This window comes from Podarcis vaucheri (genome assembly GCF_965113315.1).
Source record: "Podarcis vaucheri genome assembly, chromosome: 2".
Taxonomy (NCBI): Eukaryota; Metazoa; Chordata; class Lepidosauria; order Squamata; family Lacertidae; genus Podarcis; species Podarcis vaucheri.
Window position 1 is genome coordinate 18,016,747 of NC_138760.1, and position 16,998 is coordinate 18,033,744.

The 16,998-nt window shown below is 48.1% G+C and overlaps 1 protein-coding gene across 2 annotated transcripts in view; it reads left to right on the forward strand.

Annotated features, from left to right (window-relative positions):
* The window catches only part of CS (citrate synthase), a 36,359-nt gene extending 23,638 nt beyond the window's left edge, over window positions 1-12,721 (forward strand). For both annotated transcript variants that reach the window (XM_082212599.1, XM_082212598.1), the window contains exons 4-11: window positions 1,091-1,156; window positions 1,262-1,393; window positions 1,622-1,810; window positions 4,199-4,398; window positions 6,799-6,928; window positions 7,042-7,143; window positions 8,449-8,658; window positions 11,189-12,721. In XM_082212599.1, coding sequence (XP_082068725.1) covers window positions 1,091-1,156; window positions 1,262-1,393; window positions 1,622-1,810; window positions 4,199-4,398; window positions 6,799-6,928; window positions 7,042-7,143; window positions 8,449-8,658; window positions 11,189-11,359 — 1,200 coding nt within the window. In that variant the 3' untranslated portion in view covers window positions 11,360-12,721. The remainder of the gene's footprint in view (window positions 1-1,090; window positions 1,157-1,261; window positions 1,394-1,621; window positions 1,811-4,198; window positions 4,399-6,798; window positions 6,929-7,041; window positions 7,144-8,448; window positions 8,659-11,188) is intronic.
* The last annotated feature ends 4,277 nt before the right edge of the window (window positions 12,722-16,998 follow it).

Sequence of the window (16,998 nt, forward strand, 5' to 3'; positions counted from 1 at the left end):
TTTTACTAGCAAACTGGAGGTTAAACAAACCTTATAAGAGATAACGGACACCTATTGTGTGACACAACTACACACTTCAGCCAACACACTAACTTGTTGCAACACACAGTTTGGAAAGCTCTGTCCTAGATGATGCAGCCCTTGTGAGCAAGTCTGGAGGGCTTCATTCCTAGCCCCTTGCAAGGTAGCTGACATAAAGGTAACATTTTGTTAAGAGAAAATGCCAAAGAGAGCCCAACTGCTGTTAAAGCAATGAGGTCACATTACTAGTTCATTGTTTGCGGTACCAAGGCTTTCTCTAGTGTTTAGATGCCAAATCAGCTTCCTGATTACACTAGTCTCTAAGCAGTGCTGATTAGTATCTCCTGCTTTGTTTCTGAATCTGAAGTTCATTTAATTAATTGTTTGCAAAGTGGTGCTTCCTCCAGCTTTGGTGCACAGTAGAAAGGTTTTCTGGGTGCCAGCTGGAAAGCTGAGCCTTGACGGTTGTTGAAAAGGACTCTGTTCTTCAGTCTGGTTTTTGAGGCCATTGACAAAAGGGGAAGAAGTATTTAAGCCAGAGCCAAGGTTATAGGAGATTTGCCACTATGCTTCCTGGTCTCTCGAGAGCTTACAGAGGAATAAAGCTATCATTTTGGCAAAACAGGGCATTGGAAACAATTCCGCAGCAGAATCGTCACGTGGTACACCTGAGATTATTATGCAGACTTTGTGCAACGTATCAATTTATTCTGGCTGCAAACTTTGGGCTGTGCTGAAACTTTGGGTTAACTTAAACCAGGGGTGGTGAACTGCTAGCCCATAAGCCTTCCCTGGTGGCCTATCAGCGCCCCCCCAACTCAATTTTTCACTAGTGCCATTACCACCACCAAAGGAAGAAAGTGTGCAAAGCACCAGTGGGGACAGAGGGATAGTATTTAGCATTGATAACCTTGATACCTCCTATTTGAAGTGTGAAATTGCTTAAGGGAAAGAAGAACCTAAATTATCACACCTTGCAGCAGCAAATTCCATAGCTCATGCACTTAATAAAGAAGTATTTCCTTTTGTCTGTCCTAACTTTTTTACCGCTTGCATCTTTTGTCCCTAGATCTACGGGGGCATGAGAGGCATGAAAGGGCTAATATACGAGACCTCAGTCCTGGACCCAGATGAGGTAAGTGAGGCCTGAGGTCGTAGTAGTCACAATACCTGTCTGGCCGTGCAGCCTGTCCATGGAGATGTATGAATACCTCTTAATCTGCCTTTGCCACATCTGCAGGGCATCCGTTTCCGTGGCTACAGCATCCCCGAATGCCAGAAGCTGCTGCCCAAAGCCCCCGGAGGCGCAGAGCCCCTGCCCGAAGGGCTGTTCTGGTTGCTGGTGACAGGAGAGATCCCCTCGCAAGAACAGGTAAGGAGACAGGAGTGGCTGAAGTAGAGTCTCTGAATGGGAGGCTGCAGCTGATACCTTCAGCCCTTCCTTGAATGCCATTATGTGAGTGTCTGTGAACAGGCAGGGAAAGCACTGCGGTGTCTACATGGCAGAAGGAGATAGCAAAGGGCAGAGGGAGGCAGCACGCAGCTCAGCACCGATTCCTTCGTTTTTACTGAGGCAGAGCTTTGTGTTTTCTCCGTTCAGGTGAGCTGGCTGTCCCGGGAGTGGGCCAAAAGAGCCGCGCTGCCTTCTCATGTGGTGACCATGCTGGACAACTTCCCCACCAACCTTCACCCCATGTCACAACTGAGTGCCGCTGTCACCGCCCTCAACAGCGAGAGCACTTTTGCCCGTGCCTATTCAGAGGGAATCAGCCGGACCAAGTACTGGGAAGTAAGCACGGGGACGGGCAGCATTTCGCGTGTGCAGAAGAGGTGCGAGCCCTTTGCGGGCTTGGCAAGCAAATAATGGGGGAGGCGGGTGGGCAAGCTGTAAGTATTTTCTCCTGTAGCCTTTGATCGATGGCATCTGGAGGTGAAGTCCTGAAGCTACGGACCAGAAATGCAGGTGGTTTATTATAATCGTCTACATAAAAATGGGCTTTGTTGTTTATACCTGTATGCACAAAGCATAGACACTTAACATAGGGTTATGGCTGTGTAAAGAAATTTGCGTTGTCTGAGCCTCGTCCCTTCTTTGCGTGAGCTGAAAACTGAAAATCGTGCACTCAGTGTTGCAAGAATAAGGTCTTGAATGTCAGGATGGTTCTTGCTGAATGTTAAAAAGGCTAGGGGAAAATATATCTGAAGCTTTCATTATCAGAGGGTGGTGATGATCCATGCCCTGCAGCTTAATCCCCAAAAACGCTATGGCAAACACCAAGAACTCCAGTGGTGGGGAACTTTGGGGCTTCCAGATGCCATTGGATTCCCATCAGCCCCAGCCAGCATGGCCAGTGATCAGGGGTGATGGGAGTTGTAGTCCACAACATCTGGCAGGCTGCAGCTTCCCCATCCCTGCATTGGTTTGTCTCGGGTCTTCATATTGGGGAGTTGGGCGTACTGAATGGAAAGCTGCTGCCAGGATTGCTGAACACCCTTTGTCCTAGGATTGATTTGCTAATGCCAGGTGCTGATAAAATTGCGGAGGTTGGGGCTGTGGGCGTGGTCCTTCCTGCTTCTGCACCTAGAGGTGGAAGTTGCTCCGGAAAAAAGAGACACCTAATGTGTCAAGCCTGAACAAGCCCTGCTGAATGCTGCCATATTTTGACTTGGAAATACACCAGCCCAGTTCAGTTTTTGTTTCGTGCTGATCCTCAAGCGCATGGTAAAGGACAGATGTCAGGTGTGTGACAGAGACAGAGACAGAGAGACACACCTTGGTCCTCACCATGTGGAATCCCAGTCGCTGCCTTTTTAACATGAGACCTTGAACAAGGTGACATGTGCCTCTGGTCTGACCTAAAATGTGTGTGCACACCCTCGGCACTGAAGCAAAGAGACTTTGGTCTCTGGCCCGTTCCAATTCTGCTGGCCTGTATCTGCCCTGAGGCATTGCTGTCTGGAGTAAAGGGGTAAAGTATTGGGATGCGGGGAGGCAGTAGTTCTGCTGTTCATTAACCTTTACCTGCTTGTCCCCTGCCCAGTCAATGCACTGCAGTTAGACAAGAGAACAGGTCCTATTCCGTGGAATACTCATGAGGTGCCATTTGTATCATTTTGATCCCAGACATTTGAGGGTTAATTCCTCCAGCAGTTGATTATATATTTTATCTGGATGATTTTGGGGGGAAACTCATCTTTATATTGGGGGACGGAGGGATTTGTTTCTAGGGTGTTCTGGTATTAACACCACTTTTAAATTTGTTTATTGAGTTCTCCTGGCAATTGCCAACAAAGTGCTTTGTGCATTGCAGTTGCCAGCAGATTGCTTTGAGACTTATTGTGGAAAGTGACTCATAAGAAATAATAAAAAGGTAAAGGGACCCCTGAACATTAGGTCCAGTCATGACCTACTCTGGGGTTGCAGCGCTCATCTTGCTTTATTGGCCAAGGGAACCGGCGTACAGCTTCCGGGTCATGTGGCCAGCATGACTAAGCCCCTTCTGGCGAGCCAGAGCAGCGCTCGGAAACCCTGTTTACCTTCCCGCTGGAGTGGTACCTATTTATCTACTTGCACTTTGACGTGCTTTCGAACTGCTAGGTTGGCAGGAGCAGGGACTGAGCAACGGGAGCTCCCCCTGTTGCGGGGATTCGAACCGCTGACCTTCTGATCGGCAAGTCCTAGGCTCTGTGGTTTAACCCACAGCACCACCCACGTCCCTAATATGAAGTAATAGTTGTTATTATAAAAGAGTAGAAATGTGTGGCAGGAGTGTGATTCAGATGCCAGTCCCCTGCCTATAAGCCCATGAAGGAAGTCAAGCCCATGTGACTCTTGGAAGAATAGGCAGCAGTGCTTATCAGCATTCCTAGGTCTGTTTATACATTCAGGACAAACAGTAGCAGAGTCTTGTGGCACCTTTCAGATGAGTATATTTCATTTTACAGCCACAGCTGCTTTTGTGCTCTAAGAGTTCATCTCATGAGATGCATGCATGAAGGCAGAATACAAAGACTCTTGTTGCAGACTGTACGCAAGCCGCTCTAGCCTTCGTGTTAACTGTTGTAGCTGTAGCCAGCGAACAGATCATATGTCCCTGCTCTGGCGGGATTGGAGGGTGAAGACCCCCTACGAATAGTTCCTGACTTCTACCTCCCCCTCCCCTTCCATACCTTGCAGTTTATCTATGAGGACTCCATGGACTTGATTGCCAAGCTGCCATGTATAGCTGCAAAGATTTACCGCAATCTGTACCGTGAAGGCAGCAGCATCGGCGCCATCGATCCCGCCTTAGACTGGTCGCACAACTTCACCAACATGCTGGGCTATAATGACCCCGAGTTCATTGAACTCATGCGCCTCTACCTCACCATTCACAGGTAAGTCTTACCTGTCTTGTGTAGAAGAGAGGCTTGAATGAACTGTGAGCTGATGGAGCGACGGAAAGAACTGAGGCCTGAGCTTTTGTGCTTTTAGCACTTGTGTCCTCCTCCCACACATCCATTACTGCCAGCGCACTAAGCATTGGTGCAATTTCCCCCATATGCTTTCTGTGCTTGAGCATAATGAAGGTGCTCAGGAAGCCTTCCTGGGGAGAGTGTTCCACAAACGAGGGGCCACTGCAGAAAAGGCCCACTCTTGTGGAGGAGGCACACAAAGAAAGGCCTCAGGTGACGATCACAGGGTCCATTCATATGAGGAGAGGCGGTCCCTGGGGTCCTTTAAGGCTTTATAGGTCACAGTCAGCATTTTGAATTGGCCCGGAAACTGATTAGCAACCAGTGCAGTCGGGCCAGGCTCGGTGCAATATACCGTATTTTTCGCTCTATAATACGCACCAGACCATAAGACGCACCTAGTTTTTGGAAGAGGAAACAAGAAAAAATATATTCTGAATCCCAGAAGCCAGGACAGCCAGCAGAATCGCAGTGCAGCGATCCCGCTGGCTGTCCTGGCTTATGGGATAGCCGCACGCTGTGCTCCGGAGGCTTCACGTTGCTTTCGCTGAAGCCATGGAGCCTGCATTCGCTCCATAAGTCGCACACACATTTCCCCTTATTTTTAAGTTCGTCTTATAGAGTGAAAAATACAGTAATCTCAAACCGCCTTGCCCCTGTGAGCAACCCAGCTGCCGAATTCTACACCAGCTGAAGTTTCTGAACCACCTTCAGGGGCAGCCCTATGTACAACACATTGCAATAATCTAACCTAGAGGTTACCAGGGCATAGACAGCAATAGTTAGGCTGTCTAGGTAAGGGCGTAGCTGGGCCGCCAGCTGAAGCTGATGGAAGATTGTCCATGCCTCTGAGGCCACTGGAGCATCAAGCGACAGCAAAGGATCCAGGAGTACCACCAAGCTCCTTCAAAGGGAATGTAACTTCCCATTCGTCCAACCACCCACTGAGCTTCAGTTTGTCAGCACTCACCTTTTTTCTCTAGTTGACAGTGGTTTTATTGCCAACAGGCATAGCACTTAAGCATCTGATATAAATCTGTAGCCTTTTGCGACAGTTGAGCTGTGCAGGGAGCTGGGTGCATAGTTCAGGGGTTAGAGTTTCCATGTATAACGTCCTAACTTCAATCCATGGAATATTCTGTTAAAGCAGTAGGCTTCAATATTTAACCCACCTTTAACCCAAACGTGAATTTGGTGTCCCATTTCTAAATCTTCTTTTTACCATATGTTTGTATGCTGCTACATTAGGAAGAACTTCCTGACAGTAAGAGCTGTTTGACAGTGGAATTTGCTGCCAAGGAGTGTGGTGGAGTCTCCTTTTTGGAGGTCTTTAAGCAGAGGCTTGACAACCATATGTCAGGAGTGCTCTGATGGTGTTTCCTGCTTGGCAGGGGGTTGGACTCGATGGCCCTTGTGGTCTCTTCCAACTCTATGATTCTATTCTATGATTCTACTCCTGCTGCTGTTGGATCAAGCTGTGACCCAGCAGTTGGTCCCAATCCATCAGCCCAACTGAGAGGCCTCTGCCTGAAATCCTGTTGCTAGTTGGGTTAATATGACTTCATATGTTCCATGGGTAGGCAAACTAAGGCCCAGGGGCCGGATGTGGCCCATTCGCCTTCAAAATCCTGTCCGGGAATCAGTGTGTTATGCATCTCAGGTTATTTGTGGGGCAGAGGAATTTGTTCATGATTATTTTTTTCAAAATATAGTCTGGCCTCCCAACAAGGTCTGAGGGACAGTGGACAGGCCCCCTGCTGAAAAAGTTTGCTGACCCCTGAATGTTCTCTTAAGCGGCTCCCTCTAGTGGCAGAGAACCCTAACTTTTGTTTAACCCTCAATTGGGAGCTACATGTTACAAGGGTAATGTTACTTTCGCCCCGGTAGGTTGTTTCTTGCAGCTGTGGTGTGCTGGGGCTGTAGAATTGTAGAGTTGGAAGGGACTCCGTTGGGTCATCTAGTCCAACCCCCTGCAGTGCAGGAATCTTTTTGCCCAATGTGGGGCTTTAACACACAACCCTGACGTTGAGAGTCTCATGCGCTATTGACAGAGCTATCTGAGTGTGCTGAGAAAGCCGCTTTCGTGAACATCTTTCATGCTTGCATATGACGACCATAAAATGAATTCATTGTAACTGCTATTGTACTTCTGGAATATTATGTGTGCCATCTTTTCCGTTCAGGAAGAAATGTTGGTGAGAATCTTAATTTATTAACGATTGGCCAAATACATACAGAACTTCATTTCATTCTGCTTGCTGTGCGCTCTAAGCTTCCTTGTTCCCTGCTGATTTTCCCCCCCTCCCCCTTTGTTTTCTGCAGTGACCACGAGGGTGGTAATGTCAGTGCCCATACCAGTCACCTAGTGGGCAGTGCCCTCTCCGACCCTTACCTGGCTTTTGCTGCAGCCATGAATGGTCTGGCTGGCCCACTCCACGGTCTTGCAAATCAGGTAGGGGGCTGCATTGCCGAGCAGTGCTGGCAAATCTTGAATTTGGCGGAGAGCCTTTAGGGAGCCCTCCCTGTTCTTTCACATTATCAGCAAATCTCACGGGCTTCTTGCAGGAAGTGCTGGTATGGTTGACGAACTTGCAGAAGGAGCTGGGTGAGGATGTGTCCGACACGAAACTGAGGGATTTCATCTGGAATACTTTGAACTCTGGCAGGGTGAGTGTTGGCGGCATCAAAGCCTTAATGGAGGGAGGGGGTGCAGTTGGGAGGAAACTGTAGAGATTTAGGTTGCAGTGAGGTCTGTTATAAAATGGGGTGGGGGGGCACAGAGAGACCACACTGGCTTATGGGATTTCAACATGTAAACTCCACAAAAGCATATATGCGCAGCCATATTTCGATTTTTGTTTTGCTTTTTAAGCTGAGCTTCTCAGGAAGAGGAATTCTGTCTAAAGTATTCATTCTTCTTTTTCCTGCACTTCCCACAGCCCTGGTGCCTTTCCCCTGTCCTATTTTATCAATTCAATGTGGGGACTCTTAGAATAGCAACTCATGTCCTGTTCTGTGTTAGAAAGGAATATATTCCCCCTCCACCACGTTGATTACATGACCACAAGGAGTAGCCTAAATGTATTTTAAGGATGAGTAATTATCCCCCAGTTCTTCTTCAGCAGCCGCTGGGAAGTGAAGCACGTGAATTAGCTGCAGAAGAAAGGCATTGATGTACTAGCTAGTGGATTCCCAGTGCCTTTGTAGTCTCACTTGGCATAGAAATGGGGAGCAAAAACAGGAAGTCAGGTGCTGGGAGTCATCAACAATGGGAGAAGACAAACAAGGACTTCAAGTCAGTCCATGCTATGGGCCAATAGGGCACTCCTCCTAGAAACCAGCCAGGAGACAGTTGCCAGGATGAAGCTGCACAGAAAATGGATGTGGCCGCCTAGATTTTCTCTTGCTGTCTGTGTGCAAATATATATTTCACACGCACACAATTTCCAATCATGATCTCATTCCACAAGCTTTAAACTGCTGTAGGGCTGGGGGAAGAGGAGGAAGCTCCCAGGTGAGAGCTGGGAGGGTTTCCTCTTCTGTATGTGCAATAAGAGTTAAGATACAGTGATGGAGGACCTGGTATTCACTTTCTCTTCTTCTCTTCTTTATTTTCTTCCTTTTCTTATTCTTGCTTTTTTCTTATCTCTCTAGATTAGTTTGGCTCTTACTGTATTTTATGTTGGAAACCTTTAATAAAAATTGATTAAAAACTTAGACTGCTCTAGGGCTTGTTAAAGCAGGTCAGTGTTCAAAATGATTGCGAGCTGGTGGGAACTGCCTGAAGAGTCCCACAGGCAGGATGGTGGGGGCAGGTGAGAAATCAAGGGTAGTGGTGGCACTGTGTGAAAACCCATTGATCAAGGTGTGGATGCTGGCAACTATGAAGGGGGCTGAGTACCTGCCTGTTAACCCCTTTGCACATCATATTGGGTACCACCCACAAGGTTCTGTCAACGTCTCATGTTGCAGGTGGTTCCTGGCTATGGCCACGCAGTGCTGAGGAAGACGGACCCTCGCTACACCTGCCAGAGAGAATTTGCGCTCAAGCACCTTCCCAAAGATCCCCTCTTCAAGCTGGTGGCGCAGCTATACAAGATTGTCCCTAATGTGCTGCTGGAACAGGGCAAGGCCAAGAATCCCTGGCCCAATGTGGACGCACATAGTGGGGTCCTCCTGCAGGTGAGCTAACTATACCTTTGGCAACCCTCTTGAGGGCGGAGACAGAAGCCCTGGACTTTCTCAGCTAAAGGTGCCTGCTAGAATCTGGGCCCTGCAAGCATCTTTCTTAGGACTGAGCACTGGGGGGATATTTCCCTGGGAACTCGCCTTGCGGGCCCAAATAGAGGGCACTCTCAGCCCGGATTAGTATCACACTTTGCCTTGGGTCTGAAACAGGATCATCTCACCTTGCACGGGGGAAGATTTAGCACTGCCTAAAACGTACACTTTTGGCCAGAAATGGATGGAACCTGCCATATTCAGTCCAATAGGTGCAGGGAATCTTGTGATAAGTATCTTTAAAGGATGAGGGTTTTTTTAAAAAAATAGTTTTGAAGCTGTCGTGGTTTTGAGAATTTGTTGCACTGGCTCCTGCTAGTGCAACTGTTTAGTTGCATCCAGCCCATAATATAAGGGAAGGATAAAATCAGGGTTTGAAAAACATAGTTGAGACCTAAATCACAAAATGCCAAGCTGATTAGGACAGAGGTGGATGTGTCACTCTCAAAAGCAGTGCAACGGAGAAGTAAAAGGAGAGTCCTGATAAAAGGTATTTTGTGATGGGAAACTAGAGCTCTCAGTCACAGACTACTTCTCCCTCACCTCTGCCTGGTGTTTTCTGTTCATGTGGAGCAAAAAAACCCAGTATCTTCAAAGCTCTGAAGCCTCAGAGCCTGTCTGCTGCACCTTAGGCCACCTTGCAATCTAAGGGTCAGCTGCCTCACCTCATCAAAATGACACCAGGTGACTTGTTTTCACCTGTTGTGGTGGATGTGGCTGTGTTGTGGGTAAAATGGAGAAGGCCTGGTGAACTTTATGGAGCCAGAGGTTGCCAACAGCTGCTTTAAAAACACAAGTTGGCTGGACACTGTAGGTGCACCTGTGTTCAGTTCGGTTATGGGATTCCCTGGCAGGGCTGCATCTGGTCTTTTTTGGGAGTGGTACAGGCCCCAAATTGACTTGTGCACCATACTCGCTCTGATTTCAGCGGGATCGGTCTGCTTCTTCTATCCTTATGCCACTTTGCTGCTCTAGGTAGTGCAGAAGCAACCTTGAGTCCATTCCCTGGGGCAAAGCCTCTGTTTCTAAGCACTACATTAAATGTTTCCGTTTGTGCCCCACCAGTACACAGAGCTGCTCCTATCCTTGTCTGCAACCTTGTCTTATTTCCCAACAGTAGGGCGCTGAACCAGCTCTCTGCAGGATTTACCACAGTGTGATAGCAATTTCTGTCTTTCGGGGAGGATATTGGTAAATCCGCAGTGCAACCTGAAGCACCTTTTTTGCACTCAATTTGTGGGTGCTAAGCGAAGTAGGAAGCTTTGACTCAGCTGTTGATTTGCACAGTGTTCTAGAATGTGGCCGACATTCCCACATAGCTCTGCATAGTAGGGGAAGGGCAATAATTGCCTAGCGATGCTTGTTTTGCCATAGCCAATAAGCCAGTTGTGGAACCCTTGGTAATTGTATGCCAATCAACATTTGAACTTCTACACTTGCAGAAGCCAGGCAAGGTGGTGGTGTGCCTCCCTCCAGCGGTGGCTTAGGAGGCTTTGCAGATGCTATTATATCCAACCATAGTATAGGAATAGCATGAAGCAGAATTCCTAAACGGCGGGGATTTGGGGTGGGCAACCCTGAAATGTTTTGGCTGGTATGAGACAAAGAATCAGAGTGCTTTGCCCTATCCCCCACCCTTCTAATTTCAGCATTTTTTTTAAAGGAAGTGACTGAAAACAAACTTTCCTCTTCTGCCCTCTTGGAACAACAAAAAAAGTTGTTTTGCAAGGGCTGTAGGATTCATGTCACTTCCAGGAATTATTTCTTGTGTGTAAGAACATTTGTTTTGCTGGGTCAGATCTATCAGCATTCAGTTTGTTTGTTTTCTTAATCTCTCCCTGTGAGGCCCCTCGGAGCAATATACAATATAGATTATGACAGTGACCAGTCAGGTTTGTGTGTGTCCCCCAGTGCCTCACAGGACCCTCACAGGTGGGTCTTGAAGGTGATGCCCTTCTGGTTTTCCTGAACACCTAGTGTTTGAGGTATACTGTATCTGTAGGTGGAGATTCCATTTTAGCACTCTCAACCATCATGGCCAATACAGTGGAACCTTGGTTCTCAAACGCCTTGGTACTCGAACATTTCGGCTCTCAAACGCTGAAAACCCGGAAGGAAGTGTTCCGGTTTTCGAATGTTTTTCGGAAGCTGAACATCCGATGCGGCTGTCGGCTATTGTTTCCGGGGCGCCTGCACCCATCGGAAGCTGTGCCTTGGTTTTCGAATGTTTCAGAAGTCAAATGGACTTCTGGAACGGATTACGTTTGAGAACCAAGGTACACCTAGAGGGCTAAAGGGTTCCCTATATTTGTCATGGCCAACGGCTAGTACAATAAAGTTATTTACTTACTTAAGGGTTCTCTATGCCTGGTAAGTGGTCTTTTCCCTCCCCGGGGCCGTCCTCCTAACCACCACCTCTTTCTTTCTGCAGTACTACGGCATGAAGGAGATGAACTACTACACTGTGCTGTTTGGTGTGTCTCGAGCTCTTGGCGTCCTGTCGCAGCTCATCTGGAGCCGAGCGCTTGGCTTCCCTCTGGAGAGACCCAAATCCATGAGCACAGATGGGCTGATGGTGCTTGTGGGCGCAAAGTCAGGTTAAAGCAAGGGATAACGCATGGCAGGGGGTTAGCTGTCGAGGGAACGGTAGAGACAATACGACTTTTTTGTGTTTTGTTCAAAGGGCCTTGAAAAGATCCTTCCTTAGAGGCACTGACCATCGCATATTTTTTTTCAGGTTATTTATGGGATAAATTCAGATAAAACTTATAGATACTTATCCTCCCCCTCCTCCCCCTCTACCACACCTGCTACCTTAAAATACCACCTTCAAGTTAGTTTAGATTCCTAAGCGCAGGGCCCAGGGCAGCTCTTCCCAACCTGAGTTGATGCCCCCGGCTAGAGAGAATGTTGCTTCTTTCCAGCTCAGACTCCTCCTCTTTCATCCCCTCTTATCGCCCCAGGTTGCAGGCCAGGAGCAGAGAATACTTCCCCTTTAACAATCATGTCATATCACGTGCTGCTTTTTACCACCTTCCACGGATGGGGTGTTCTGCATTTGAAACAACGCCCTCCCTTTTTGGCAGGAGGGGGTTGGAGAGGAAAGCAGTTCTTTCCCGTCAGCCGAGCGCCACCCCCTTTTGTATACCCTTCTCCCGCCACTCTCAAAAACGGCAGAATTGTGCTCTTAAGAGACAGAGCAGGTAGGGCTGTGACTTGAGTCACACTCCGGTGAAAAAGGTGAGTACAGCTCACCTCCTTGCCTACCAAAGAGGGGCAACACAGACCTTTCCCTTCCCCCATCCCAAAGCTACCACAGCACTTGGTTGTCCTGACTTGCATTAATGCACACAACCCCCTGGGCAACCCACTCCCCCCCCCAACCCCCCCCCCCGATCTTCTGTGAGATGGTGCTTTGTTCCCAAAGATAAGACTCTCAAGAAACTTAATCTGCCAGGAACAAAAACCTCCTTGCCTCTCTCCTCTTTGGCCAGAGGAGATGAGAGCAGCGTGTTTGAAGCAAGTGACCTCCCCATCCCATTTTTAATTTTGACTTGAGTGTTGGTGCTGTGGTACTGAAAAGGTGGGTTGAGGGTGTCTCAGTAGCAAAGAAGGTATTGGTAACGTTTCCAAAACGGCAGCTTTTAATAGCATTGCCGTGTGGCGCTAAATTGGCTGGCCACACCTTGAGAGCGCAGTGATAGGTGAAAAGAATGGAGCCTGTCTCCTGGCCTCCTTTCCTCTCTAGAAAGGACTTCATACACTCCTACCAATGTTTGTTTTTTCTCTGTGTGTTTGTGTGAAACCCTTTTTTGTCCTAAAACCACAAACAAAAAAAGGAAAGAAAAACCCCAATCTTAAGTTGAAGGCACAGTGTCAACAGCTGTGTAAGCATCAGCGTTCCGTTGCAAACTTCAGGTGGTTCTGTACAAACTGCAAAATAAATGTTTTTATTAACAAGTTACAGTATTGGAGTCTGTCCCTATGTATCAGTGGGGCCTGCAGCCCTTTGAACTATTGCTTCCAGTGACTGTTTGCGCCCCCCCACACCCAATTCTTTCCAGCCACCATAGTTTGCTTAGCATACTGGAAACGCAAAATTCTAAAGGAACAGAACAACCAGAGCTTCTTTACAGGTAGGCAAACTAAGGCCCGGGGGCCGGATCCGGCCCAATCACCTTCTAAATCTGACCCATGGACAGTCCGGGAATCAGCGTGTTTTTACATGAGTAGAATGTGTCCTTTTATTTAAAATGCATCTCTGGGTTATTTGTGGGGCATAGGAATTTGTTCATTCCCCCCTCCCCAAAATATAGTCCGGCCCCCCACAAGGTCTGAGGGACAGTGGACCGCCCCCCCCCCCGCTGAAAAAAATTGCTGACCCCTGAGGTACACATTGGCAACTCTTTATCAACATCTTTATAAACGACTTGGATGATGGACTCAAGGGCATCCTGATCAAATTTGCAGATGACACCAAACTGGGAGGGGTGGCTAACACCCCAGAGGACAGGATCACACTTCAAAACGACCTTGACAGATTAGAGAACTGGGCCAAAACAAACAAGATGAACTTTAACAGGGAGAAATGTAAAGCATTTGGGCACTTGGGCAAAAAAAATGAGAAGCACAAATACAAGATGGGGGACACCTGGCTTGAGAGCAGTACATGTGAAAAGGATCTAGGAGTCTTGGTTGACCACAAACTTGACATGAGCCAACAGTGTGACGCAGCAGCTAAAAAAGCCAATGCAATTCTGGGCTGCATCAATAGGAGTATAGCATCTAGATCAAGGGAAGTAATAGTGCCACTGTATTCTGCTCTGGTCAGACCTCACCTGGAGTACTGTGTCCAGTTCTGGGCACCACAGTTCAAGAAGGACACTGACAAACTGGAACATGTCCAGAGGAGGGCAACCAAAATGGTCAAAGGCCTGGAAACGATGCCTTATGAGGAACGGCTAAGGGAGCTGGGCATGTTTAGCCTGGAGAAGAGGAGGTTAAGGGGTGATATGATAGCCATGTTCAAATATATAAAAGAATGTCACATAGAGGAGGGAGAAAGGTTGTTTTCTGCTGCTCCAGAGAAGCGGACACGGAGCAATGGATCCAAACTACAAGAAAGAAGATTCCACCTAAACATTAGGAAGAACTTCCTGACAGTAAGAGCTGTTCGACAGTGGAATTTGCTGGCAAGGAGTGTGGTGGAGTCTCCTACTTTGGAGGTCTTTAAGCAGAGGCTTGACAACCATATGTCAGGAGTGCTCTGATGGTGTTTCCTGCTTGGCAGGGGGTTCGACTCGATGGCCCTTGTGGTCTCTTCCAACTCTATGATTCTATGAACTCCAAAAGTCCCCGTGACAGCAAACACAAGCTGTGTGTGTGTGTGTGTGTGTGTGTGTGTGTTTGGGGTGGTCAGTGGGATGGAGCTGCTCCACTTAACTTTTTCTTACACTGTTTTCATATCCTAATTTGAGGTTGCTGCTTCCTCTGCAGCAGGGGTGGGACGTACAGCTACTTGTCACAATCCCAAAGGAATAACCCCAAGGTTCCTCCTCTTTGTCTTCATTTTTGTCCCTTTTGTATATGCTCGTTCAATAAACTCTGTTGTACAATCACTACTTCAGAGCATCATCTGGAACAGGGCATTTTGAATTGTCGGTATTCCGGTTTTGGATGGCAGTGGCGAGGCAAACCACTCAGCAGGTATGTATTCTTCCTCTACTGGGCAATTGCAGAGGCAATAGCTCCAAGGTGAAAACGACTTCCTTGATGCCAAGCATGGACATGGAATATTGTATGTGTATGTGCACACAGGGGACGCGGGTGGCGCTGTGGGTTAAACTACAGAGCCTAGGACTTGCCGATCAGAAGGTCGTGGTTTGAATCCCTGTGACGGGGTGAGCTCCCATTGTTCGGTCCCTGCTCCTGCCAACCTAGCAGTTCAAAATCACATCAGAGTGCAAGTAGATAAATAAGTACCCCTCTGGTGGGAAGGTAAACTGTGTTTCCGTGCGCTGCTCTGGTTTGCCAGAAGCGGCTTAGTCATGCTGGCCACATGACCCAGAAGCTGTACGCCGGCTCCCTTGGCCAATAAAGCGAGATGACCGCCGCAACCCCTGAGTCGGCCACGACTGGACCTAATGGTCAAGGGTCTTTACCTTTACGTGCACACAGTGGCAACCTACAAACCATACTTTTACCCCCAAAAAATGTACGTTTGTGATGCACGTGCTTGATTTGTTTCTAGATTTCTTAGCATTGTGCAGTGGTTGTGAGGAAAACCCTAGTGTTGGTCCTTAGCATTTTTTGATAGCAGCTGGCTCTGTTTTTAGTTAGGTAACCAAAACCTTCCACTGGAAAGTAGGTGGCAGACTGGGAAAACTGTAGCAGTTACTTCTCCTTTGACTTAACGGTTCAAGCTGCAGAAAGTGACTTTGGTTCCTTGCTTGTATGCCTGTGTATAGGGTAGGGACCTTAGCTGCCTATGTGTTCAGTAGGATTACTGTTATTTTTGTTGAGCTTTTTATTCTACCAAAACACTGAGCTGGGAAACTATTCAGTCCTTGCTTTCAAAAGACAAAAGTAGAAGCCTTGGTAGATTTGGGGGGGGGGTGCTGCTGCAAAGAAAGGTGTGTTTTGTGGCAGCGCCTCCTCCAGCATCTCGGGCAAAGAAGTTCCTTAAGCTTTGCTGGAGAGGCTAGAGAATCGAACCTGTGACCTTTTGCATGCAGAGCACGTGCTGTGTCACTGAGCCATGACCCCTCCTCATATTGCTCATGTGCTAATCCGCAAGCACAAATGTAGTCGGCACTGAACTGGGCCTAACAGCTTTGAGTGGCCACAAATCCACACCTGCCAATAATTTAACTTGGGAGCGCATGGAATAAAAGTGGCTTCCAGGCTCTCCTGCTGCAGACCTGCATTTAGAGTGCAGAGGTTTAAAATCGAGGATCAAGTCCCAGCCGTGCCCCCAGCTGACCTTGGGCAAGCCTTCCCTTCCCTTGAAGGACACTGTGCACACGTTGGTAAGAAGCCAACAGCTGCTGCCTGTAGAGAAGGGCGATGGTTCTGGGCCCATCTGGAATGACGTTCCCAGAAGGCATCTATAAATAGCTGGGTTCCCTCGTGGTTGTGCCAGGAAATAGAGGCTGTGGTATGAGAACACAGCCCTGTTTCAGCAAAGAAATGTGCTGCAGTCCTAACCTAGGATTAGCACATTTCATAAAGTCACACGATGCAGTCCTCCTTTGAGCAGAAGGTGGGTCTTGCCAGTATGCCCTCATGTCAACACCTATTCCTGCTTTTATAGAGGGAAGTATTCAAAGGTGACCATTCAGCTGCAGTTTGAAGTGGTAGATCCCAGAAGGATTGTAGCACTTGTATCACCTGAAGGTGAAGCTTAGCTCTAAGCCCTACTGGAAACTTCACTGTACATCCAAATTATGGTCCGGGTGTCAGAGGCTTTGTGGTCTGATGGATGATGGCCTTGTACAACTGCTGTAGGGATGCAGGTGGCACAGAGGTCTAAACTACTGAGCCTTTTGGGCTTGCTGATCGTAAGGTCGGCACTTCGAATCCGTGCAACAGGGTGAGCTCCTGTTGCTCTGTGCCAGCTCCTGCCAAGCTAGCAGTTCGAAATTACACCAGTGCAAGGAGATAAATAGGTACCACTGTGGCGGGAAGATAAATGATGTTTCTGTGTGCACTGGCTTCTGTCACGGTATTCCATTGCGCCAGAAGCAGTTTAGTCATGCTGGCCACATGACCCAGAAAGCTGTCTGTGGACAAACGCCGGCTCCCTTGGCCTGAAAGCAGAGATGAGCGCAACACCCCATGGTCAAATTCAACTGGACTTAACTGTACAGGGGCCCTTTACCTTTACACCTGCTACAAAAGCACACTGGCTGCTTGTAATGCAGAAACTACCATATATTTCCGTGTATAACACGCCCCCATGTATAAGAGGACCCTTATTTTTTGGGACTGCAGCAAAAAAATTTGAGGGGGAAATTGCCAGAAGTTGCTGAGCTTCTTTTAGGGAGAGATTGCCCAGAGTTATGGAGCTATTTTTTGGGGGGGGTGGCATCACCGCCACCAATTGCTCTACAGACTGCCCAACACTGCAAATCGCACACATCGTCGCGGCCAGCAATCGTCTGCACGCTCACCACCAAAAGCCCACCTGCCCACTCGATACAACCACAGCTGATTGCATGCACGCCTCACCGCTGCCGTAAA